Source organism: Glycine soja, chromosome 17 (assembly GCF_004193775.1).
Source record: "Glycine soja cultivar W05 chromosome 17, ASM419377v2, whole genome shotgun sequence".
Classification (NCBI taxonomy): Eukaryota; Viridiplantae; Streptophyta; class Magnoliopsida; order Fabales; family Fabaceae; genus Glycine; species Glycine soja.
In genome coordinates this window covers 960,649-985,167 of record NC_041018.1, presented here as the reverse complement: position 1 = coordinate 985,167, position 24,519 = coordinate 960,649, and the positions used below count along the sequence as shown (strand labels likewise).

At 35.2% G+C, this 24,519-nt stretch overlaps 3 protein-coding genes, 1 long non-coding RNA gene and 1 pseudogene across 6 annotated transcripts; 3 read left to right on the top strand and 2 right to left on the bottom strand.

Annotated features, from left to right (window-relative positions):
• On the top strand, nt 1-2,310 carry LOC114392383 (autophagy-related protein 8C-like). Of its 2 annotated transcripts, XM_028353506.1 has the most exons (6): nt 1-179; nt 270-311; nt 872-927; nt 1,006-1,058; nt 1,813-1,931; nt 2,025-2,310. In XM_028353506.1, the coding sequence occupies exons 2-6, from the start codon at nt 275-277 to the stop codon at nt 2,117-2,119; spliced, it is 360 nt and encodes a 119-aa protein (XP_028209307.1). In that variant the 5' UTR covers nt 1-179; nt 270-274; the 3' UTR covers nt 2,120-2,310. The 2 variants fall into 2 exon arrangements, with proteins under 2 accessions (XP_028209307.1, XP_028209306.1); XM_028353505.1 differs by lacking the exon at nt 1-179 and having other exon boundaries at nt 245-311.
• Nucleotides 2,311-3,193: 883 nt separating this feature from the next.
• LOC114393360 lies at nt 3,194-4,280 on the bottom strand. The gene is made up of 2 exons (XR_003662552.1): nt 4,037-4,280; nt 3,194-3,684 (listed from the first exon to the last, which is right to left on the bottom strand). It is a non-coding gene; the product is annotated as an uncharacterized LOC114393360 (long non-coding RNA).
• Nucleotides 4,281-7,395: 3,115 nt separating this feature from the next.
• Nucleotides 7,396-10,032, bottom strand: LOC114393358 (ankyrin repeat domain-containing protein 13C-like). Of its 2 annotated transcripts, XR_003662551.1 has the most exons (3): nt 8,462-10,032; nt 7,749-8,236; nt 7,396-7,663 (listed from the first exon to the last, which is right to left on the bottom strand). XR_003662551.1 is itself a non-coding variant. In XM_028354668.1 (2 exons), exons 1-2 carry the CDS (start codon nt 9,803-9,805, stop codon nt 7,892-7,894), a joined length of 1,689 nt encoding a protein of 562 aa, XP_028210469.1. In that variant the 5' UTR covers nt 9,806-10,032; the 3' UTR covers nt 7,665-7,891. The 2 variants fall into 2 exon arrangements, 1 of the variants encoding a protein (XP_028210469.1); XM_028354668.1 differs by lacking the exon at nt 7,396-7,663 and having other exon boundaries at nt 7,665-8,236.
• A 383-nt stretch (nt 10,033-10,415) lies between these two features.
• LOC114393359 lies at nt 10,416-13,830 on the top strand (annotated as a pseudogene).
• Nucleotides 13,831-16,865: 3,035 nt separating this feature from the next.
• LOC114392358 (arogenate dehydratase/prephenate dehydratase 1, chloroplastic) lies at nt 16,866-24,453 on the top strand. Its single transcript, XM_028353468.1, has 11 exons — nt 16,866-17,520; nt 18,963-19,030; nt 19,116-19,208; nt 19,308-19,508; nt 19,867-19,947; nt 20,030-20,125; nt 21,798-21,875; nt 21,947-22,036; nt 22,124-22,191; nt 22,744-22,825; nt 23,960-24,453. The coding sequence occupies exons 1-11, from the start codon at nt 17,235-17,237 to the stop codon at nt 24,014-24,016; spliced, it is 1,200 nt and encodes a 399-aa protein (XP_028209269.1). The 5' UTR covers nt 16,866-17,234; the 3' UTR covers nt 24,017-24,453.
• The last annotated feature ends 66 nt before the right edge of the window (nt 24,454-24,519 follow it).

Below are 24,519 nucleotides of genomic sequence, written 5' to 3'. Positions count from 1 at the left end.
ACACTCCATCCGAATTGGAATAAAAAACCAAAGAAAAGAAAGCTGTCATGGCAATTGGCAAGTGATAATAATAGCAAACTAATTATACGTTTCTTTTCTTCCCCGTCTCAACTCAATTCCATTCTCTTCTCTGAGTCTCAACCTAATTCCCCATTCATCCATCTTTACGTGTTTGTTGGGTATGTCAAAATCCTTTCTTCGACCTTCCTTACTCACACATACACGTTATTATGTTTCGTTTCTAATGTTTCGCTGTTTGAAATTTTCAGATTCCATGGCCAAAAGCTCCTTCAAGCTTGAACATCCCTTGGGTACTCTTTTTCTTCTTAATCTTTTATTTTTAATATTTTCACTCTGATATTTCTATCTGTGGCCTTATTCATGATTCGTTCCGTTGCCACACACAAACACTTAAACTATACTGGCCGCATGTTTTATCTCACAAGGCCCCAACCCTTGTGTTTAGTAGGGTTTGCGCGTAATTAGTACAGTTAAAACCTGTCTCACTTAAATTGTAATGCCAACCTTTGATTCCTGGAATTCAAAATCGATGGCTTTTCGATTCTGTGGAAAAAAAAATAATTATGGCATAGGATAATTCATCTAAATGAAAATCTAATTGATTGGGATTATTTTCTAAGACAATTTCAAAAGGATCTTTTGCTTATTCTCTTTACGAATAGAATACTGAATATGTTTATTTCTTTCTTTTATGCCTGTCTCTATACACCTTATGTTTTCCCCCTAGGACAAATATTTTGTTTCACCCTTTTACGAGTATTGTATTTTCTCTTTATATCTAAGGCATACTTTGCTGCATATTTGTCTTTTTGAACTCCTGAATTGAACTTTTTGATCTTTCCCATGTCAGAAAGAAGACAGGCTGAGTCTGCTCGCATTAGAGACAAGTATCCTGATAGAATACCTGTAAGATTTTTGTATAGATTGTTTGGTTGTTTGCATTTTCTTGAGACACTCTTATTGAGATGCAGTCACTGTGTGCAGGTGATTGTTGAGAAAGCGGAAAGAAGTGACATCCCAGACATCGATAAGAAGAAGTTAGTGATTTTATCTAATTCCACTTACACTGTTGTATTCAAGTATAGTTTTGCTGTCAAATGGGGTATATATATTTTGCTTGAAGTTGGTTGATGCTTTCTGTGAAGATTTTGGGGCTTTCAATTTTTGTTGTCAGTAATAATGTAACAGTAGTGGTGGGTGGTGAAAGTAGAAAATTAGGAAGCCGAGCAACCTCGCAGAATTGATACTTATGAGCAAAGTCAGAACTGATATCCAAATGAGTTAGGAAGGATCCGTTGATGGATTGGAGGCAATTATTATTAAGAGTATATTGACAGAAAATAACTTGGCAATTCTGCATGAGTTCTGTATTAGAAATTGCATGACAGCAGTTATTCATAGGAAATAACTTAATGACGGTTATGTATTAGGATTATATCCAATAGTAGTGTGTGTAATTAGGCAAGTGTGTTGTTCTTTCTGGCCTTGTCAGCTGCTTCTTTCTTTGTTCCCAAGGCATATACTTTATATGCACGTGTGAAGTAATTTCCTTTCTTTTTGGTTGTATTTATAAAAATAATTTTTTAACGTAAATAATTAAATGCTAATCACTTGTATGTAGAATATTATTTTATGAACTAGTTTGCTCCCACTTCATAACTTCATTTTAATAAGATATTTGCCAAAGATTGATATAGCATTGGGTAAGTTAGGCCCCATCAAGTTATGATTCTGTGCATTGGTGAATTCTCACTTGGTTCTGTTTCTGATTCTTTTGTTGTGATGCTGTAGGTACCTTGTCCCAGCGGATTTGACTGTTGGTCAGTTTGTTTATGTTGTCCGTAAAAGGATTAAGGTCAGTGCGGAGAAGGCTATTTTTGTTTTTATCTACAACACTCTACCTCCAACTGGTAAGTAGCCACTACTCAAGCTGAATTATAAATTAATTAAATTATTGTGTTGGCAGTTCTGGCTGTACTTATGAACTGTATCTCTTGTTGCAGCCGCTTTGATGTCTTCTATTTATGAGGAAAATAAGGACGATGATGGGTTTCTTTACATGACATACAGTGGAGAGAACACTTTCGGCTCCCACTAGGGTCCAAATTTATGATATACTCTGTAAATAGATGCTGCAAGATGTAAACTTTCTGCTGTCGATAGTCAATGCCTATCATGTTTATTGCTTATGGTTTACGTATCTATTGAGCAGTTATTTTGCTGCTTTGATTATGTGCATTATCTTTACATTATGGATTTCAATATATGAACTTAGATTTTATGCTCTCAGTTGAATTTTTTTTTTTTAGTGGCGGGCTGAAATTTGTAATTTTGTTTTCTTTTGGTAGTAAGCACTCTAATAAATGAGAGGGGCGCTACTGATACAAATGATAATAATAAAATGGAGTAATCCCCAGTGACTTACTGAGTTTGGTAGTGTGTTTCGGCTCCATAATTGTCACAAAATAGCAATCAACGATTATAGCATTATTGAAAAGCTCTGCTACAAAAGGGCCTAAACCTGTTCAGGTCTATGGCCTGAACTGTGATCTTTTCTTTTCCGACACAATATTGTTGTATTGTTGTCCAGTGACACTGATCAATTGAACTCCGTAATGTTTAATTTCTACTGCCTGACATCCTATCCTTTTTAGAGTTGATTTCTCTGTTCAATTCATGTCCTTGCCAAATTACATTGTTCTTAACAGGGATCAATATTTGTGGCTATTCAAAATGCTATCTATACATTAGACACTGATAAGTTGGGAAAATGTTAAAAGTTTATTCTTTGCCATTTTTTTTGTTCTATCTTCTCTAACTATCTAGGACTATTGTTTCCCAAGACTCACTTAAGAACGCTGCTCCAAACACACTAAAAAAGTTTTTTATTATTAAATACTATACCTTTAAAAAATTGATATTTTTTTATATTTCAAACGATTAAATTGTACATGCACTAAAAAGTAATTGATTTTTTTATTATTATAATTCACGGCTTTAGACACCCACCACAACTTTTGATTTTTTTCATAATTTCCAACATTCGTGACCTACGATATAAGAGATCACTTTGCAGGAATGTGTTCCTATAAAAAAAAATAGTATTATATGTATAAATTTTAAGGAGAAAAAAAAGCTCTTTAATGTTTTACCAATATCAAGTTAAGAATTATTTTAAGCTTTTAATAATCATGGATTGTTAAGCGAAATAATGGCCCAGTATCCTAAAAGAAGTTCTTGACTCTTAGGCTATCAATCATGCAGTGTTGGGCAAAAATAGTGAGACTAATACTAACTTTACATATCATCTTCCTCTAGAATCGGATCGATCTTAACAGACCGAAACACCAAATCATTAGTTAAAAGGAAAAGAAAAAAAGTTACAAAACTGGTATCTGCCATGGTGCTGAATTACAAGTGCACACACACAGTATATCCTCTGGTTTACTTAGATGTACTCTTTCTCTTGCACAGGCTTTTTAACCATTTGACACAATTTGAGGCACTTGCTTTGACTTTGCCGAAACCACCCTTAGAACCTGAATTCTTTTTCTTTCCGGTTTCCTTTTGAGAGATTGTGTCATCATCTTCCATGGCACCAATACCACCAGCACCCCATTGATCAGCCCAACTCGGTGCTTCGCTTGCCATGTTTCCTGATGCCTTTTGCAGCATAAAATAATATTATTAATTCAACTTTGTTAGATCAGATCTCAATCTTTTTTCATTTTAGATATGAGGAGACAAATTATCAATAAATCATTGCCACAGAACAAATCTAGGGATAAGTTTGTAGTCATTTTGATCTTAGGCACACATATTGGAAGAAATTTAAGTACTTGTTTTGAAAATATATTACAACATCAATCGGGCACGTGATCATCAATTCGTATAAATTATTCCAAGACACAACTCATAAAATAAAACTATGGAAAGCTTTCAAATATAGAAATATTTGCCAAGTGTATACGTTGTAAAGTTGAAACAGAAAAGCTTAAAAAGACATTAGTAGTACCTCCAAATCCAAGGACTGAACTGGATTTTGATGCAGAAGATTTGAGAAGCTTGATGGAGGAGTTAAAAGGGACAGAAGGAGTAGTGAACCAAATTCATATATAGCTATAGAGAGAGAGGGCTAGCTAACTAACCATGTTAGATGGCCTGGCCTGTCTATCACCCTCTCCTTGTTACATTGCTTTTTCTTTTATCTTTTTCATAATAGGACGACAACTCACCTATTTGTTTGAGTATTCCCATCTGATTAAGCAAACTATGTGCGGCATCTTTCCTAGTTTATTTTAATTTTAAATACTACTATACTATACATTATCATATAATAGTGGATGGATATTTTGATTACCAATGTGAGTTGCCTTCCCCATTAAGGCTTTGTTCGGCCATTGTATGGTATGGTTGTGAGCCCCTGTCTTAGAAGGCCAAGGGTATTTGTCAATTGTCATCCAACGTTGTTGGACATCACCTTAGCCACTTTAACTAATGCATGGATTTACCCGTCTCTTAATACCTTTTTGGGTTCAATAAATTTTAACACTTATAAAATTTCATATTTGTGTTTTTTTTTTCATCATGAAATTGATGAGAAGTATTTTTCAGTTTTAATTTTTGAAATTTTTTTGATCTATTTTAATCTTGTTTTTTTATTCATCAATGTTGTTAGTCCTTAAAAGGAACTAAACATAGGCAACAAAAGGAAAAAAAAATAAACACACAGGGATTGATCAATAGAAATAAACATGGATAAAAATGAATAAAAACAATAATAAGAACTAAAATCAGAAATCTAATTTTTCATGAGAATCCTAATCTTGTTTAACTGTACTTTTTTTAGAGTCATGTCACAACTGGAGTGAAGACTGGAATAGTGCAAAGTATTTAAAAATGGATTGTCGTCAGTATTTTATTTTAAGTAAAAACATTGAATAGAAAATTACTTTTGTACATAAATTATAATACATCAAGGCATCACCGACACATACATACACAATTTGCTTTACGAAATAATAAAAGAATAAGAAAAAAATCACAGGTATAAAGAAATTGAAGTCAACCGAGAAGTACTACTCACATGAAAATACTCTCTATCAACAAAGAAACAGGAACAAAGTAAATACACAACAACACAAACGTGAAGGGAAAAGTACATGGTTAATATTGAATGATAGGATATATGTTTTCCAGAAATAAAAGTAAAATAATGAAAGGAAAAGAACCTGTGAACAAGTGTTGAGTCTGACGATATACCCTAGAGGGACTGCCAAATTGTGAACTAGAAGGTAGTATTTGCAGTTGCAGGTGATCCATGAGTGATAGAGATTAGAGAGAGGTCTTTTTTTTTTTTTTTGTAACTGATCTGAGTCTGCAAGTCTTTTTTATAGTAAAACTGGCTTGCAACTGATTGTTCCATATTTTTCTGTACGTGCAACTGATTTATTTTCTCATATTTTCTTCTCGGATTCTCTGATTTTCGGTTTTTCAAATTTCCACAAATTTTACTTTTTTAAAATTGCATTCGGATATATTCACAAGCCGCATCAAACACTCAATTACTGTTTAATCTCCCATACTTTTGTGAGCAAAAAGAAAAAGAACATATATTTATCAAACTATGATTAGTGGGTGGCCTTTTATAGCTTGAAGGTCCAATAGTCTAGCCAGTATCCTATTTTCTATCTTTAGACACCTAGTATCAGCCTCCTTTATTGATTGTCTTTGCTATTAAGTTCCGAACCTGCTTTCAAAATTTATTTGCATAAACGGAAGGGAAATTGTGTGAACAAATTAAAAAGAAAGAAAGAAACTTATATATACGGGAAGCAGTAAAAAAAAAAATATTTACTCTTAAAAATTGACGTTCTGGGATTCAAGCGGGGACCGAACCCTTTAATTAATTAGATCCCACCAAAGGTCTGCTCTAAATGCTACAATCGAAAAACTTTAAAAAGAAAAAGGAAGGTTTGTCAAAAGAGAGTCAGAGCAGAAAAAGAATAACTCAATAAAGATTACAGGGTAACGTCTTCTGTACGAAGGAGGATGTATTTATTCAACAATAAAGTGAAGCTACGTGAAAACTAATTCGAATTTAAATCTACTCAGCTACAATTAATTATGTTTTTTGTACAGATAATTAATTATGTACTTATCTTTACAGTTTGAGAATGATAATGATTTCTTCTTGAAGATTTTACCATAGGATATTTGGTTTTGTTCAAACCCTTTATATATGATGTAACAAAAAGTGAGACTTAAAAAAAAACCTTTTAGTCAATATATATGATTTTTTATTTTAAAAAATTAATAATAAATAATTTTTTGTTACCACGAACCTCATCGCTTGTTAAACACGTGATAATTTCAAAGAACAAAGAGTTTTGCTATTACCATGAAAAACTGAATCAATTGGCTAAATGTACCACCAAACCAAACATAACATCTATGTACATGTTTTTCTCTTAAAAGAAAAGTTTGGATAAAGGAAATATAATTCCATGCAAAGTTAGGAAAGACTACCACTAACTCCAGCAAAAAATTATAATGAAATTTATATATTACATTTGAGAATCGAATAAGTCACATCTAGTCTGCGAAGGTTCAACCAAAGACGTTATTGAGACATGTTCTTTATTTACTTATTTTCTAGTTACCTACTAATATAAAATTTTCATGATAAAATTTTGTAAGTTATGACTGTATAAAGTTTAAAATATTTTTAAGTAATCCATTTATATATTCAATTATAGGACACTCTCAAAACTATACTATTTTTTATTTTATTGTCCTGGAAATTAGATGTATCGTGTATGTCATTCTTTTCGTAATTTTTTATTCTTTTAAATTTTTTTAAATAATTTATGTCTATCATTTCAAAAATTTAGATATTTTATTATATATCTAAATTTTTTAATTTAAATGAATTATATTCAAGGATAAAATGATAATAAGTTAATTTAAAAACTCAAACGAAACAAATTAAAATTTCAGAGACTTTTTCTTTAAACAAGTAGTGTTTGAATAAGGAATTTTAATTGTGTCGATTTAAATTATTTGGATATTTAAAATTCTTTGTTTAGATAAATTTTATTTTAAATTTCTTAGATTAAAATTGTGCCAACCGAACCTAAGCATGAAGGTTCTGAGAACAACCGAGGAAACGTGGATACCAACGTGATCAAACCTTCAGTTATAGGATTAATGTATTAAGTTGGACCTTCACTTAACGCTCCCGAGAAACTGGTCACACTGACAACCAAGTGTCCAAGTGGATGGAGAAGAAAAGGTTTATGGTGTTGAACAAGAGGGCCCAACCGTCGAAGGACCAAAACCATTGAAACATGATATTGATAAGGTAGACTCGTATCGAGGAAACGAAAACCTTTTTCTTTATTATTAACTGGACAGAGAATCTCCATTCTCACAGATCTATGAAGTCCCTAATAAATCCAGTCAAAGAGGTTCTTACATTACGTTCCTCGGGCGGGCTATCAAAAAACACAAGACTCTCCAAAATGGTGAGCTGTTGGTGCTAATGAATCAGCTGTCCTATTCCCTTCTCTAAAAGTGTGAGTAATCTTGACGGACCAATATCGCAACATCAAATATTGCCCGTATGAGATAAGACCATAATCTGATAGAAAAGAATGAATGCATGTAATGAAGACAGATAAAACAAAACTGTAAGCAAAGAAATGTAGCGATAGCTTCTAAAGCACCTTTTCGGTGATTCAATTGGAAGCTCCAGCTTCTTTGTGAACGAACACCATTTACCTCTCCACCCCAAGCCCCAGTTGAGTAAAAAAAATAGACGGAATATCTATCTACATATTGAACGTTAAAAACACCTAACTCCATTGGCTTACTTAGGCTTTCTGACGGACTTGGATTTCTTCATTTTACGAGATTTATCATCCACACTGGTCCATGTGTATCCCGCAGGAATCTTAAAAGGGTCTGAATCAAATGCCATACATCGTTGTTTATTCGACACGCTATTATTTCGTCTCAGCCACGTTGATGAGCTCGAAGAAGAGCACCTGTTTTCTGCTTTGCTCTGTTCCTCATCTCCTCTGCCTGCCCCTGCGGCACTGAGCAAATGCCTTGGACTGGAGAATGGAGTGTAGAATTGCTCCAGAGGTTGCAGCTCCACGAACTTTGTGAACGTAATCACCACCCTCACTGTAGGGACCACCGGTATAGCCACCTGAACCCACATCCCAATTATTATTTTTACATCAAATCATCGTATGGGCTCCACCGGTCCAAATTCTAATCCCCATAGAGGGATTTTTCAAGTCGGGCCCACAAAAAGACCAGGCCAAAATAAGAATAATAGACTAATAGACAATAGTAAAGCCAAAATAGAATCTGATTTAATTATAAATAAAAAAGACTCAAAAAAATGTGGTTATTCCCATAATGCCCTTACCTTAACGGGGAAAGTTCCCGGCGGGAACGTGGTAGTGAGTAACTCTCTAAGCCTCCTCACTGCTTTGACCTTATTGGCGAGTATGTCGAGTAACGGCAGAAGCTCCTCGGTCTTTAACGGAAACTGCTCCGTTAGCCACACTGACGGCCGTAAGCTTCTAACGTACTCCTTTTCCTTGGTCTGAGTAGGCATGGTCACGCTTCGCGGCTGTGGGGCCGTTACGGACGTTAGGTCGAGGCTTTTCCTTCCCATTGGGACCCACTCTGTCTCTTCTCGAACGAAGCTACTGTGTCTTCTCTTGTCTGGCATTGGGAACCCGAAATTCGGATTCTCCGCAACGAGAAAACCGTCGTCGTCTTCGTCCAGTTCCAACGGCAGCACCTGCTCGCTCCCTGCCACGTCAGACTCGCTGCCGGCCACTTTCCGTGACCGGAAACTGAAAACCACGTTGTGCATTTCGTACACCTTCGCCTTCCACTCTCCCACGCTCTCTGTTTTCTCTTGCCTTCGCCAATTCATTCTGCCTACAAGCTCTGCCTTCGTCACGTCCATGCCAGGACGGTACACGCTAGTCTGCGAGCAGAATCCGGCGAGGTCGGACTCGTTCATCGGTCCTCCGGCGTTCTCGAAGGCGTCGAAGATTTTGCGGTCGTCGCGGTTGAGGACGAGGAGCGAACCGGAGGGGACGTCGTGCGTGTGATCGCCGTCTCCAAGGAAGAGGAAGCTCTGGTCGGCGCGCTGGATCTTGAGGCCGTCGAAGCCGGCGAGAGAGGTGTCAGCGCGGAGGTTGCCGTCTCGCTTCCAGATTTTGTAGGTGTCGGAGGGAGCGATCTTTCCGACGAAGGGAATGAGGGAGCTCTCGAAGTGGAAGGAGATCTCCATGTAGAAGTCACGCATGCGGCGTAGCGCGGCGATGACCCGCGGGAGGCGACGGCGCCACTTGGACCAGGCGTTGCGATGGTGAAGGCGGAGGAGGACGAGCGCGATGTCGGAGGCGCGGCGGCATAGCGCCTCCTGCAAAGCGTTCCAGCCGGCGGAGTTCTGGAGGGAGACGTCGGCGCCGGCGGTGGCGAGGGCGCGGGCGGAAAAAAGGTCGTTGAGTCGGACGGCGAGGTGGAGAGGGGTTTCTCCATAAGGAACGTCGCGGCGGTCGAGGACGAGGGAGATCTGATCGGCGATTTTTTCTTGAGCGAGGGAATCGGATTCTGTTTGAATAAGAGAGGGATCGGGGAGACGAGGGAGTGAGGATATGATTCTGGAGAGGGTGGTGTGGTCGCCCAATGCGACGGCGTAGTGAACTGGACTGTGACCATAATTATCCGGAGGAGCGGTGGACTTGGCCATGTTCCAACGCTCTCGCTTAGTTGCGGAGGAAGGGGTATTTTAGTGAAATGGACACTGTTTAAAGTGCCAAAAGGGCAGTGGCTTGTGCCGGGGGATGAGGTAGCACTTCTCCTTTGGAACTGAGTCCTGTCACTTTGTCTCCTTCCAGGGGCCTCTTTGTCATTTCGTATTCCTTGCTGAAGTTACTTTGCTAGGGAATTATTAAAAGTACTGTTGCAATTGCGGCATGCATTAATGCTATTCGTTTATGTTAATTAATTGGAATCAATGACATCACGCGCTTAGTGGGACAAGAATAAAAAATAATATCATATTTTAATTATTTGAAAGGAGAAAAAAATACTAGAAAGGTAAATACATATTTTCTCTTCTTTTGTTTGATTTGAGTAAAAAGTGAGGAGAAAATACATATTTGTAAAAAAAAATTCAAAATAATATATTAAAAAGTAAGTTATAAGTAACTAATTAAATTATATTAGGTCAAATGACCTATTTAATTTTTTTTTATCTTTTAGAAAATTTATTTTAATTATTTATTTTTTAAAATTAATTTAAAATGATTTTTTTGTTAGTTTAAAACTAATACTGTTAATAATATTCATATGCTGCTGGCAGCTAAAAGCCGCTGCAATTTCACCACCACATCTCCACCCTCGTCAGCCACAGACACCCACACCACACACTTGATTCAAATGCCGTCAAAATTTGACACACCCAACTGAGAACAAACAGATCTGACACCAAGCAAGATAACCCCATCAATCTCCATACCCTCATCTCGGATTTCTCGAAAAACCTCCAATGCATTCCTCGTTAGCTACATTACATACCCAGTAAGTAACCTTTGTATCACCGCTCCTAGCGTAAGCAACATTCAGCAATGAAGGTATTAGCAAGATTCAACACACCAACATCAAAATTCCTAAAAGCTAACACCAGTACACGAACAAATTAGCAGATTAAGTCACACACCTTAGTGATTCCTACTTGAAAGCTAGATTGAATTTTTTCGGTTTCTAAAAGCTAACTTTTTTTTAATCCAAAAACGTGTTTGGAGGGCATCCCATAGGGATGCTTAAAAGTCTTAATTATTATTATTATTTTGGTTGAATAAGGATCTGGCTTCTTTGTTTAGGATTTTATATTTTATATTGTGGTTGTCGGATTTATCCATGTCTGTGTCATCTACTGAACTAAATTTTTCACTTTTTTCTAGCCATTGTTCAATGTTCATTATTCTGCATTATGTGTGTTGTAAGAATTGCCCAATCTGTGATTTCATTTTCATCCGCGAGGTGAGAATGCAATAATTAAGTCTATGCTATGAATCCCATTCTGATGCTTAAAATTACAGAACAAGAATCTAAATTGAAGATTTTTATCCATTCTGGATGTTGCAGGTGAGGAAATGTCGGCATCATCATTGATAGAGTCTCCAGTTCTTCAACTCCATGAGATCTCAGCTGTCAAGTTCGGCAACTTTAAGCTCAAATCTGGCATCTCCTCGCCAATCTACATAGACCTCCGCCTCATTATATCTTACCCTTCTCTCCTCCAGCAAATCTCTCAAACCCTTATTTCCTCAGTCTCTTCCACTTCCTTTGACCTCGTATCCGGTGTTCCTTTCACTGCCTTAGCCATTGCCACATGCGTCTCTCTTGCTCAGACCATTCCCATGGTCATGCGCCACAAGGAAATCAAAGATTAAGGCACTACTAAAGCTATTGAAGGTGATTTCAAGCCTGGCCAAAGTTGCTTAATCATTGAGGATTTGGTTACCAGTGGCACATCAGTTTTGGAAACAGCAGCACCACTGCCTGCCTCGGGATTGAAGATAAGTGATGCTGTTGTTTTGATCGATTGAGAGCAAGGCGGGAGAGAGAATTTGGAGGAGAATGGTGAAAATTTTGAGCAATCATGGGAAACTTGATGAAGAGATGGTAGGGGTTGTTATGAAATTTTAAGAGGAGAATCAGAAGGTTGCTGCTTTGGCAAAGGTGGGGAAGCCTGCAACTAAGGTCAAGGCTTTGTCATTTGGGGAGAGGGCTAAGCTGTCAAAAAATCCAATCGGAAAGAGGTTGTTTGAGATAATGGCTGAAAAGGAGAGTAATCTGTGTTTGGCTGCTGATGTTGGAACTGCAGCTGAATTGCTTGAAATTGCTGGGAAGGTTGTCTTGATATCATTTTTAGGGATAAGTACTATTTTAATCAGTCCATGCAATTTTGTTTTCTATCTTACATATTTGAAAGTATCCTATGTTCTCCGGCTTATTAACATCAACTGGATTCTAATTAGATGATTCGCCATGATCATATATTTTCTTTTAACTAATTTGATTGGTTTTCTCTTTCAGGTTGGACCTGAGATATGCTTGCTGAAGACTCATGTGGATATTTTTCCGGATTTTACACCTGATTTTGGCTCTATGCTTCTCTCGGTATAGCACTAAAAGAAGCTCTATTTCATTTATATGCCTTTTTTTTTTTTCATTTTCAGGATAGCTCAAGAAACCTTTTGGTTCCTGATATTATTGACATTAGCACACTAGAAGTTTGCTTGAATTTTTTTCAAACTGGATGGTGATTCCTGCCTTTAACCTATGATAAGGATGTTACGTACTGTGAGCATTGTGTCATTTGTGTGTGATAAGTTTCAGGCAATCCTTTACATATCTGGTCTAGTTGTATCTAATATATGCTTTATTTTATTGAAGATTGCAGAAAAACATAACTTCTTAATCTTCGAGGATCGTAAATTTGCTGATATTGGTAACACAGTGACCATGCAATATGAAGGGTAAGACTGCTCAACTATCATGGAATCTTTTTCTGGATTCCTCTAATTTATTTCTGCATTCCATAATCTCAGAGGGATCTTTCATATATTGGATTGGGCTCATATAGTAAATGCTCACATAATCTCAGGTCCTGGAATTGTTGATGATTAAAGTTGAAGGTCTGTACTAGTAAGCATTTTAATTGTACTATTTCATAGTAACACCTCAACTCATGGCCTAACATGTTTCTTGAACCATGCTCAGGGTTTACCTCGTGGCAGGGGTCTATTACTGCTTGCTGAAATGAGTTCAGCTGGTAACCTTGCCAAAGGAGATTATACCACTGCTGCATTAAAAATTGCTGAGAATCATTCTGACTTTGTAATTGGCTTCATCTCAGTCAATCCTGCATCATGGCCAGGGGCACCTATAAATCCTTCTTTCATTCAGGCAACCCCTGGAGTTCAAATGGTAACTGGTGGCGATGCTTTAGGGCAGCAGTATAACACTCCATTTTCTGAAAGTTCCTGCTTAAGATAAAGATTTGCAAAAGTATTCTGCCCCATTCTTAGTTGTACTCTCTTAAAGCAGCATTTTTTTTTTATCTTGCATTGAAAATTCATTAAAGCAGCATTTTTTTTTTATCTTGCATTGAAAATTCATTAAAGCAGCAGTTTTTTATATCCTGTAGCATACTGATCTTGTCAGTTCAAATATTTTTCTAGGTGGTCCATGATAGGGGCAGTGACATCATCATTGTGGGGCGTGGCATCATCAAAGCAGTAAATCCAGAAGAGGCAGCTCGTGAATACCGTCTTCAAGGATGGAATGCGTATTTGGCTAAATGTACTTGATGCCTGCATTCCTAGAATAAAAGGGTGAGCCAAAATGTTGTTTTAATGGGACACCCTCTCAATATAAAGTTAGTCATTTTTCAGTTGGAATTTTGAAGTGAATTGTTTATTTTCTTTGAGGGAAATTAAATGAAAATAAATATAAAATATAGAATGGTAATATAGAATTTTATATAATTTCCTCACAATAGATATGTAGCAGTAAGGTTTAAGAGGATAAATCAACTCCTCTGCACCAAGGTTTACTTATATTGAAACAGAGAACTTGATCAAGAATAGGGCAAATAGAGTAGTCAAATAGCAAGCTACCCAAGCTCATCTATCTTGAATTCGATTTTGGATTCCTGTATTCTATTTTTTACATTGAATAACATTTATATTCTATTTTTGTAGAGATTTCTTTCACATAAATAGAGTAGTGGAGTTATAAGGTTATTTGGGTGGTTAAAGGAGATCGGAAAATGTCTCTTAACAAAAAATTAACAACTAACATTTGTTGATAAAAAAATAGAATAGTATTAAATTGAACTGGTGTAGTATTACGTTCTTATTATTATAGTGAGAAAGACTTCATAAACTCCATGTCTGTCATGGATGAATGCTAAGCTTATTGAAGAAGCTTGAAGAGAAAGAAAACAAAAAGGAAGCAAGTGAATAACATAGAATGACTTACAAAAATTGGTTATTACAACAGATTATATAGTTAGTTATAAGAATAACTAACTCTCAACTAATTCCACTAATTGTAGTTACATGAGATTAACCTATTAACCAACTCTAGTTACAATGTTCTATGCTAAGAAGACTGTGCAAAGCACAAGCACAATCTACTTCACTAGCTTTAAGTTTTAACAACCGCGTACAATGTTTTGTGAGTAGGCATGGCAAACCAGACGGGAAAAATCCGAGTTGACCGGGATTGGGGTCGAGGTCAGATTTTCCCCGATAGCCAAAGTTGGGTTCGGGATCGGGATGGGATAATTAATACCCGCCCCAAACCCGTCTCCAAACCCACCCCGCTAATCATTAATTTACAAAAATATCATTACATATACATTTATCACATTAAAACATGAAACTATTAGATTGAATTTTATGCTAGTGTTAAATTGAATTTTATGTTGTCACGTAGAATCTAAAAAGATGTTATGGTTATTATTTAAAATTATATTTTTCATTTTATAAAAAATTATAATTTTTAATAAAATTTTATAAATATGTCGGGAGCGGGGCGGAAAAAACCCGACCCCGTCCGAGACCGGGATGAGGGGTAAATATATATCCCGTTGGGTTTCGGGGGCGGGGGTGTGGAGGGAAATGAGGAGTCGGGAGCGGGGGTGGGATAAGCAAAATCCGACCCGATCCGCTCCGTTGCCATGCCTATTTGTGAGGATAGGAGAAAAAAAATGAATTATGAAAGCATGTAAATATAATATCCATTAGTGTCTATCTAGTAGTAAGATTTGAATAATTTATATAAAGTCTTTACTTTAATCTTATTGCCGTCATTTTACACGTTTCCAAGTTAACCTTGTTAACATTATTACTAATAAAATTTGAAAATTAATAATCCACGGAGTATTGCTTATTTTACTGTACTACTAATTAGGAGATTCACATTGCACGTGAAATGCAAGAAACACCCAACAACGACTCAGTTCATTGGAAATGATTCTAGATTTCTAGTGTCAAATGATGGGAAAAGTCGCATTTATATACATATTTCTATTTCTTTTTCTGTAGGTTTTACCTCTTACCTACCTCCACAAAATGAAACCTTTGAAAACAGGGAAACTTTGACTAGAAATATTAGTAAAAAGTGGTCATTATGCTGCAGAGCCGGAGTGATTTATTTTTCTTTCTATTTGTGTTCCATTTCCATCTCGTCGTAATTGCTTCAGCGTTTAGACTTAAAATAGTTAAATTAGACTTATACCATGTCAATTTCATCCACAGACGTGGGTTCCTCCATCAGAGTGAAATTATTTCTAACACTATCAAATTTGAATTTCTTCCGAGAATCTTCCTACCGAACGCCTTTCTTCCAATAAAGTTTAAAAGAAAACTTGGAATAAATAGTGCGTGCACTTATAATATAAATTATAAGTAATTTTTATAATGTCATTTAATCATTCATTCATTGTTGCGTGTGATGAATTTATTGATATTTATGAGAATTATTTTTAAAATTATATTAGCTATAATTTTTTTTATTAATTAACAATATTTTTTTTATACATTACAGTATAATAAAAATTAAACTCAAAAACTTAACTATGGAAAAACTTAAAAGTCGTGGTGAATATGTAGATATCTTCATGTGTTTAGTGAAAACTTTATATATTGAATTTTGACCCAAATATGTGACTACAAATTATAGTCACCGTTTATCATTGACTTAACTGTTTATAATTAATATTTCAAGCTATTAAACTGGACCGGGTAATAATGTGTAGTTGTTGACACAATTGGTAGCTGGTTTCTGCATGCATTCTTTCTACCCAGCTTCCCTTCCAGTTCCAGATCATGAAAGCAGCTGAGAGTCAAAACAACTTAATTAAGAAATAAATAAATACAGAGAGATTTGGTCAACAATAATAACCCCTCCTATATATATATATATCTTGGCAAAACCCATTCAGAATTTTCTAGATCGATGTCAGTTAATAATGATTTTCGTAACTGAATCAATAACTATTCTTTTGTAATTCTATTTTTATTGAAGAAAAAGAAAAGAGTGAAACTCATTGTAAATCATTCACAAACCTTCGCTGTTTAACGAATTGAAATTGACAATTTTGTTTAATTGGTAAAAAGAAAGCGTTTTTAAAATATAAATAAGATATAATTTACGAGTCTTATTCTCCCAGTGAATTAGATTTCTAAAGGCTCAGATCATTCAGCCTGTTGGCATTGCAATTGACTTGAGCCTGTAGATGTTTTCAACACTCACAGCCAATGCATGTCACCAGAGATTGAAAATATTCTAGAAATAATAATATATTATATAATTAATATTTTGTATAACTAATAATATGTTTCTATAAATAATATTTTATGTTATCTAATTTTATTTAATTTTAATTACTTATTTAATAATTAATATTTTATATAATTAATATATTTTTATATTTATATTCTATATAAGTTTATTTGTATATATTTAATTTAATATAATACACAATCAATATAATACAAAATTAGATATTTTTTTATTCAATTTAGAGAATGAGATTTTTTTTTATATTTTTTCAATTAGATATTTTTAACAGAAAATGTAAAAAAAAAAATGAATAGTCAGGATTCCTCTTATACAGTACAAAAATTGTACATTGAATGCGATTTTTGGTTATTGAAGAGGCGAGTGCATTGTTTGTGTCTCACACGTTAAGTTAGAGACAATGTAATATAATACATATTAACTGGGCTGGTTAGTTACAGAATGTGTATGTATTATAACAATCTAAGGAAACTTGTAGCAAGCGACAATTCTGCTCACCTACCTGTTTCTTCGCGAATTGTTTTTGTTTCTCTCACATTTGAATCCCCAAACCAAACAGAACCAAATTTCTTCTAGTGGTGGAGGCACAGTTCGTATACGTATACCATCTGTTCCATTTATTTGTGGGGTCACCAAAAATTCTAAGCGCCAACCGTAATTCATTCACACTAAACAATTACTTAAACAATGTCATGCTGTGAATGAATAAACCAAACTCACCAACCACGACCACTCTCATGAACTCTGAACTTGTCTTTCTCTCTCTCTGACATTGTAGATTGGATTGCTTCATTTTGATGGCTCTTAAGGCTGTATCCATCTGGGGTTGTTACAAACCTCCTCCTCAATTGGGTGTTGGTGTTTCCAATTCTCATTCTACTCTGATTGGAAATCTAAGATATGATTATGACAAATGCCGCAAATGGGAGTGCTGTTGTTTGGGTGTTTTGGCTCAGAGAGCTACCACTGCTGTGGAAGATGAGGGCCCCAGTGTCCCACCTTTGGTTGACTCTTCAGGGGCTGCTGATGGTGTTCACCAAAATGAGTCAAAGGGCTTTCACAAGGACTTAAACTTACTTCCTAGTGAGTTACATGATATCTCCCTCCCAACCATAAAATTTTGATCTTTGTGTTTAACTGGCAATCTGAGAATTTAAGGCATAAATGTTGCATATTTCAAAAATCAAACTTTGCTTATCAACTAATCTTCTTCCAATTGGTGTTTGGAGGGATAATTTTGTTCGTGGTTCCTTCTGTTAAGTTTTCACTATTTTCTCATACAATTCTGTGGTTGAAGTTGGCAGCGCAAGATATTCACTGGATATGGATATGATATCAGCATTGAGCTAGTTTATTTTTATAGCTTATTCTCTTTCATGGCCACCCTTTTTTTTTCATTAGGAGAAAACTTAGATCAAGTTATTCAATTCTCCATTCAAATGATGATGACACATGAATGTTCTCTCCATTAACAAATAACTCCTATTGAATTTGTTTTAGAATTTTAAATAAATAACTACGTATCATTGTTTAATTGGAGAATTTAATGGCAAGGATGCAACAAACTTGATCTAAGTTCTGTGTTTTTTGTTAACACCCCCCAGGGGTGGTCCTATGTTAATGGATTTGATGTTTCTTGAAGATGTTATATTGTAATTTCCTACAATACCACCTGCAGCTGAATGATCTTTTTCTTCTGTTAGATGTATTCTTGGTTGAAATTTGTTGATAATAAAGATAGCCAAGACAGAAGAAGATCCCTACCAAGTAAAACACAAAATCTAAAAGTTGCAAATAAAATTTAGACAGGAACAGGTATGTAGGTAGATAAGAGGGAGAAGACAAGCAATATACCGGGGAACCTCTGTTTTTATTACTTGGCTGCTCTTATTTGTTTTAAGAAATGAAAACTATCTAAAGGAGAGATTGTTTATGATGTGACTGCTTACATTTGTGCTTGCAAGACATGTAGAAAGGCAATAGACTAATTATGCCATAGAACACCAAATTTTCTAAATGGTTGACCATGTCCGTTGCATCTGATGTCATTTTGGTGATCCGTAAAGGACTCATGGTGACACTGTCTAGATTCTTGGCTCGGTGTGATGGCATCAATGGAGAATGGTTATGACTTTTTGAGAGAAGGCATGCACTATATAGTTCTGACTTCAGATATTATGAATTCTATCAGAGCAACCTATATGGAATTGAATGATCCTCATGGCGGCCTAACCAATAAATTCTAGGTTACTCAGCTAATTTCAAATGTATTTTTCTTATAGGTGTTATGATTATCACATTGATTTTGCTTCTTGCAGTAAATTAAATTGAAGTTTTAGTTTAATACACTTTGAACCGCACCCATGCTAGCATACACATGTGTATGCGTGCAGATAAATAAAATTTCATAAAATATAATGGGTGGAATTTATGTTTTTATGTTACCAGTAGCCAGTAAGTGATGTAACTCCATTTGCTAAAAAATTCTACATTTTGTCACAATTATGTAACCTCGTTAATTGCAGAGCCATTAACAGCAATTGACATTTCTTCTTATCCAAGAGATGGATCAAAGGTGCGCGTGGCTTATCAGGTATATATGATGCTTAATAGTTTTTCTTCAAATAAAATATTCATGGCATTGTTGCCTTTGCTAACTAGTCAATTGGCTGATACAGGGACTTCCGGGGGCATATAGTGAGGATGCAGCTTTGAAAGCATATCCAAAATGTGAGACTGTGCCATGTGACAATTTTGAAGCTGCATTTAAGGTTCCATTTCTTGTTTTATTCTCTCTCTCTCTCACTCTGTGATGCATTGACTTGTAAGTTATAACTACTGCAGTGATATATTTGTATTCTTCTCTGTAGGCAGTTGAATTATGGTTGGTGAATAAAACTGTTCTACCCATTGAAAATTCTGTTGGTGGAAGCGTCCACCGTAATTATGACTTACTTCTTCGCCATAGGCTGCACATTGTTGGGGAGGTGCAGTTGCGAGTTAACCACTGCCTTTTAGGATTGCCTGGTGTGAGAAAGGAGGAGCTCAGAGCTGTTGTGAGTCATCCCCAGGTTGGCTATTATATATAGTTTTTTTTTTCTATTTTTATCATTGTGGTAAAGAGTGAATAGATATAATTCATTATGTTTCCCATTTGAACAAAATGAATGGGTATGCACAATTCTGCCTTAAGATAGCAGCAACTTCACAATAGAACAATTTATTAGATTACATCAATCATATTTACTGTTCTGCTATGTAGTAATGGCTAACCTCAACATGCCAGCTTTCAAGTGTTAACTTGGTTTACGATTGCACAGACTTTTGAGACAACTGACTGTGTCACCAAACTAAGCTTACCTGTTGACAACAAAATACCTAGCCTTATTTAGAAATTTTAAATTGATACAATGATAATTTTACATGCAGGCTTTTGCTCAATGTGAGACAACGCTTAGTGATTTAGGTGCTGTCAAGATTGCTGCACGTGATACTGCTGCTGCTGCTCAGGTGTATTAAGAATTTCTTGTTGTCTGAAAGTAAGCATTGATTGGGTTGTACAATGTTCTAACAATTATTTTCTTGAGAACAGACAGTGGCCTCAAATTGTGCAAGAGACACTGGAGCTATTGCAAGTTCCCGAGCTGCAGAAGTGTACGGGCTTGACATTCTTGCAGAAAGAATTCAGGTAAAACTTCCTTTACATTTTATGGAAGATTGAGCTGCTAAAGTATATTGCCTTAGCTCATGTTTTCCTTTTATCACAACATGGACTTTAATGTATGCAACTGATTGCATTGGATGTCATTTTCACCTAGGGCACGGAGTTGATGCCTCTTCCACTTATTGCTTTCCTTTCTGAGATAGGATTGGACTATTTTTATTTGATACTTTCTAAATGTTTGCGCCAATATTTTAAAATGAACTTTCATCATCATTTCTAGAAATGAAAATTACATTGGGCTTTACCCTAATTAATAGTTTTTCTAAAAATGAAATTGACCATGCAGTATTTTGCTTGGTGATAGAATTTATATTGTAATTATTTGAGTAGATCAGAAGAACTAGCTGATAGCATATGGTTATAGCAAAGGATTCTAGTGTGCAATAAAGCAGCAACGACCACAAAAGCCTCAGCCTACTAGGTGAGGTTGGCTACATGAATCATATGACACAATTTGGCTCGATTCAAATACTCAACTCATACCTACCATGAAATGATCTGACTAAATTTTGTAATAAAACAATTGATGTTTTTTGAGGAATAAGAAGCAAGTGTCTCTTTTGCTAGATTGATATTGGAAATCTCTGGAGGATCCTGATCATCAAATAAGCTATCCAGGGAATCAGAAGTCTGTGAATTTGATTTTTGAAGAGCCTATATAATTACAAAGCAATTTGAAAAGGCAGTTAACTTAAAAGTTTTACATAAACCTTTTAACATAGTTAATCTTTTAAAAAGTGAACACACTTTTGGTCCTCTAAAGATATACTCAATAAGAAGTGACATACAGCACTAATTACAAATATCTACATTTATCCTATCCAAACTCCTAATCCTGTTATGTAGAAATTCAAATTTGAAACCTCTTTTGACTCTTTCAAAACTCCCACTCAAACTAGCTTGAAAATTCTTTCAGAGACAGCTTGCCGAATGATTCATTAAAGTTCTTATTGTACAGCCTGTTGATGAGAATGTCTACATAGTGTGTGTACTGTGCAGATCTGTCCAATTTCTCTTTCTTTTAATTGAAGTGTTTATATTATATACTTCCATGTGCCTGGTTCTGTCATCAAGAACAGGATGTTTGGCTACAGAGATTGCAGACTCGTCAAGTGAACCTTCATAGGTGCTGAGTTGTCAACCTATAGTTATTTAGTAGTATTTTCATCCACATAATCTTACAAATTCCATGGGCCATTGATATAAATTCCACTTAGACCTAACCACCATATTTTGTTTCTTACTTTGCCATGCAATAAGTTTCCTTGCAGATTGTATATCTGTATTAGGTTCAATGTGAATCAGAATGTGAAACTTCTTGACTCTTTCAATAACAAGTGTATTGTGTGTGATTTTAGTGTTCAATATTATATTTTATTAGTTTATCAATTGTTGTTCCATTCTATCTGTTCAGAGAAAATATAAGACAGATTTCAGTGATAGCATTATTCATTGTGCAGTACGTATACTTAAAAAAAACTCTTAGTGGATATTCCTTTCGCCATTTTTAGCTTTTATTGAAAAATATGTCTATTTGTATCCACAAAAAATGTAGAAGACAGAAACATGTTTGTTATTGACTTGTTTCTGGTGAAGTCAATATTAAAGTCTAGCTGATTCATTGCAATTTTGATAGGATGATGATGAGAATATTACTCGTTTCTTGGTCCTTGCAAGGGAGCCTATAATTCCAGGAACTGACAGGCCCCATAAGGTATACAAATTTTAATTCTTTACATTTATATTTTTATGAATTTTCTGATGAGTTCATGACTTTTCTCTCAGACTAGCATTGTTTTCAGTCTAGAAGAAGGTCCAGGTGTACTATTCAAAGCCTTGGCAGTTTTTGCTATGAGGGATATTAATTTGTCAAAGGTGTGTTGATGTGTTATATTAATTGATATTGGAGTTTTGAAATTGCAACTCACATCCATTGCTCTTATGTTTTTCTTGTAAAATTAGATAGAGAGTCGTCCTTTGAAGCAGCGCTCATTGAGGGTTGTGGATCATTTAAATGAAGGGAGTGCCACGTAAGTAATTTTGTTCCCTGTTCAAGATTTGCGATAGCAGGGTGCAAATTTTGCAAATTGACCAGTGATTCATACTTTATCCTGTGAACATTTATGAAGATAATAGGAGAATGAATGGAGTATACAACTTAAGGGCAAGAGGCTTGTTAGAGTAAAATGGAAGGGGATAGGATATAGTTTATGATACGTTGACATCCCTTTAGAGATTCACATTACTAGACTATCAAGGGTGTATTTGGGTAAAAAGCTTAATTAAACACTTATTCAATAAGAACTTATTCGTAGGCTTCATTATGAAATTTACTGAAATAAGTTGAAAAGAACTTATTTTAATAAACTTCTCCATTATCTGTTGATTCTCTTCCAAGCACCCATTAATAGAATATAACTTTATTCTAAAAATCATATTTCCAAGTCTTTGATTCAAAAACTGAAAGGAAAAAGTTCTGAGACAGGGTTTTACTTCATGAATGTGATCTAATGATTTTGTTATTTTGTATAGAAGTGTATTGCAAAACTATGACTTAAGGCATAAAACTTTTCTGGTGGCAGGTACTTTGACTACCTCTTCTATATTGATATTGAAGCTTCTATGGCAGAACCTCGTGCACAATATGCTTTAGGACAGTTGCAGGTCTGCCCATTATCTCATCAACTCAAGTTTAATATTTTGTTGCTTATGGGAGTCACAAATTTTATCAGTATTTTTTCTGAATCTATAAAATTTCTTAATGCAGGTGGGCCCATACAATTATTTAATAATATTTATTTTCTATTATTGATGAATAGTGAGTCTAATTACACATTTTAGAAACTAACAGAAGGGTGACAAATTTTGTAAAAAGTACTTTAATTAGATGATAAAAAATGGAAAGAATAAAAGAAATACTTTAATAATTAAGGAAAATAATTAAGATTAATGATGATTAAATCAATTATACTAACTAGTTAGTCTGTCAGATATACCAATCCACGACTAACAAACCCAACATTGTTAGTAAATAGTTTAGTCCCTTGAGCGTGTTAATCAAGGTTTAATTCTTGACCATTTGTATTGAAAATGTTATGTTGAGAGAAACAAAACTCACTTCAGTAGTCTTTATGCCATGAAAGAGATTGGCATCTAATTGTTGATTAGGAGATACCCTTGATGATCACACGCACACACGCACAAACATATGTCAGTCTGCTAATTTGACTTTTAACCAGCAAGTCAAAGGTTATCCACACCCCAAAAAACCAGGTCATGCTCTGGTGCACCATACCACATTCAATCCCGTTGATCTGGGTGTTTAAGGTATTGATGGTGGGATATCCTTCGCCAATTTATGCTGTGTAGAGTAAAATGTTAGCTATTCTATGGAGCTTGTGGTGGAATATTCACCATTTGCAATTGTTTGTAGATTAGTGCTTTTACTATTTGCTTGGCCCAATGCCATATTCCACAACCTTCTAGGAAAGCCTTTTTGTTTTTGTTAAGCAGCATCCCTGTTAGATAAATTTACTTCACTAACTTCAACTCTTTTCTATATCAGTTGCATAGTACATTGTTAAAATTACTTTTACTACTCTAAATCTGTGCATAATCACAAAATCCAGTCGTCCTCAGTGTTCTTACAAAAAAAATATATTAAATTAAGGTATTGTCTATGGTGACCATGACTCTAAGTCTTTAACCAAGTTGAGGACTCTTCAAAGGTAGCTTTCAAATCAAATGCTATCTCTATTTGTTGGTAACATCTGTTTATTTTTTTCATTTCCATTTCAGGAATTTGCTAGATTTCTTCGTGTTCTTGGTTGTTATCCTATGGATACAGTATTATAGAAGTTCAGTGTCTTAACTAGGAGCAACAGTCATGCTGTTCATTTTGCTGATAACATAAGTAGCTACTACCCCAGAGGTTCATCTTCAATCAGAGAGGTGGGCAAGAAGTATCCTTTAAAAGCATTGCCCCTGTCACCTCTTTCAAAAATCTTTTCATCTCCTAAGGAGGTGCTTTGAAGTATATCATCATAGTTTTGACAGTGGAGTGAATGCTGCTACAGGAATCTTCATTGTGTTTTATTCCTTCATTTAGATTTTAGAACTCTTCATATTAAAGAGAATTCCAATGCAAACTTAGTGACCAAAGTATGTACATATGGCTCTATTGAGCTATGGCAAATAAATGAAGGACCAAGCCACCCAAAATTTTCTTCTACCATTAACTGCTTTACCAATCCACATTCCACAATAATATGACTCCAGTACATTTTTTTTATTCAGTTGGTATAGTGAATAAGGACGTGTTTCTTACTGTGATTATTTGTGTTAACCAGGATTAAAAG

Coding starts and splice junctions, on each gene's coding strand:
- LOC114392358 (XM_028353468.1), top strand. CDS start 17,235: ATGGCTCTTAAGGCTGTATCCATCTGGGGTTGTTACAAACCTCCTCCT. Junction 19,031..19,115: donor AGGTGCGCGTGGCTTATCAG/GTATATATGATG, acceptor TGGCTGATACAG/GGACTTCCGGGGGCATATAG. Junction 22,826..23,959: donor ATGCTTTAGGACAGTTGCAG/GTCTGCCCATTA, acceptor TTTCCATTTCAG/GAATTTGCTAGATTTCTTCG.
- LOC114392383 (XM_028353505.1), top strand. CDS start 245: ATGTTTCGCTGTTTGAAATTTTCAGATTCCATGGCCAAAAGCTCCTTC. Junction 312..871: donor CAAGCTTGAACATCCCTTGG/GTACTCTTTTTC, acceptor TTCCCATGTCAG/AAAGAAGACAGGCTGAGTCT. Junction 928..1,005: donor AGTATCCTGATAGAATACCT/GTAAGATTTTTG, acceptor CACTGTGTGCAG/GTGATTGTTGAGAAAGCGGA.
- LOC114393358 (XM_028354668.1), bottom strand. CDS start 9,805: ATGGCCAAGTCCACCGCTCCTCCGGATAATTATGGTCACAGTCCAGTT. Junction 8,237..8,461: donor CGGGAACTTTCCCCGTTAAG/GTAAGGGCATTA, acceptor ATGTGGGTTCAG/GTGGCTATACCGGTGGTCCC.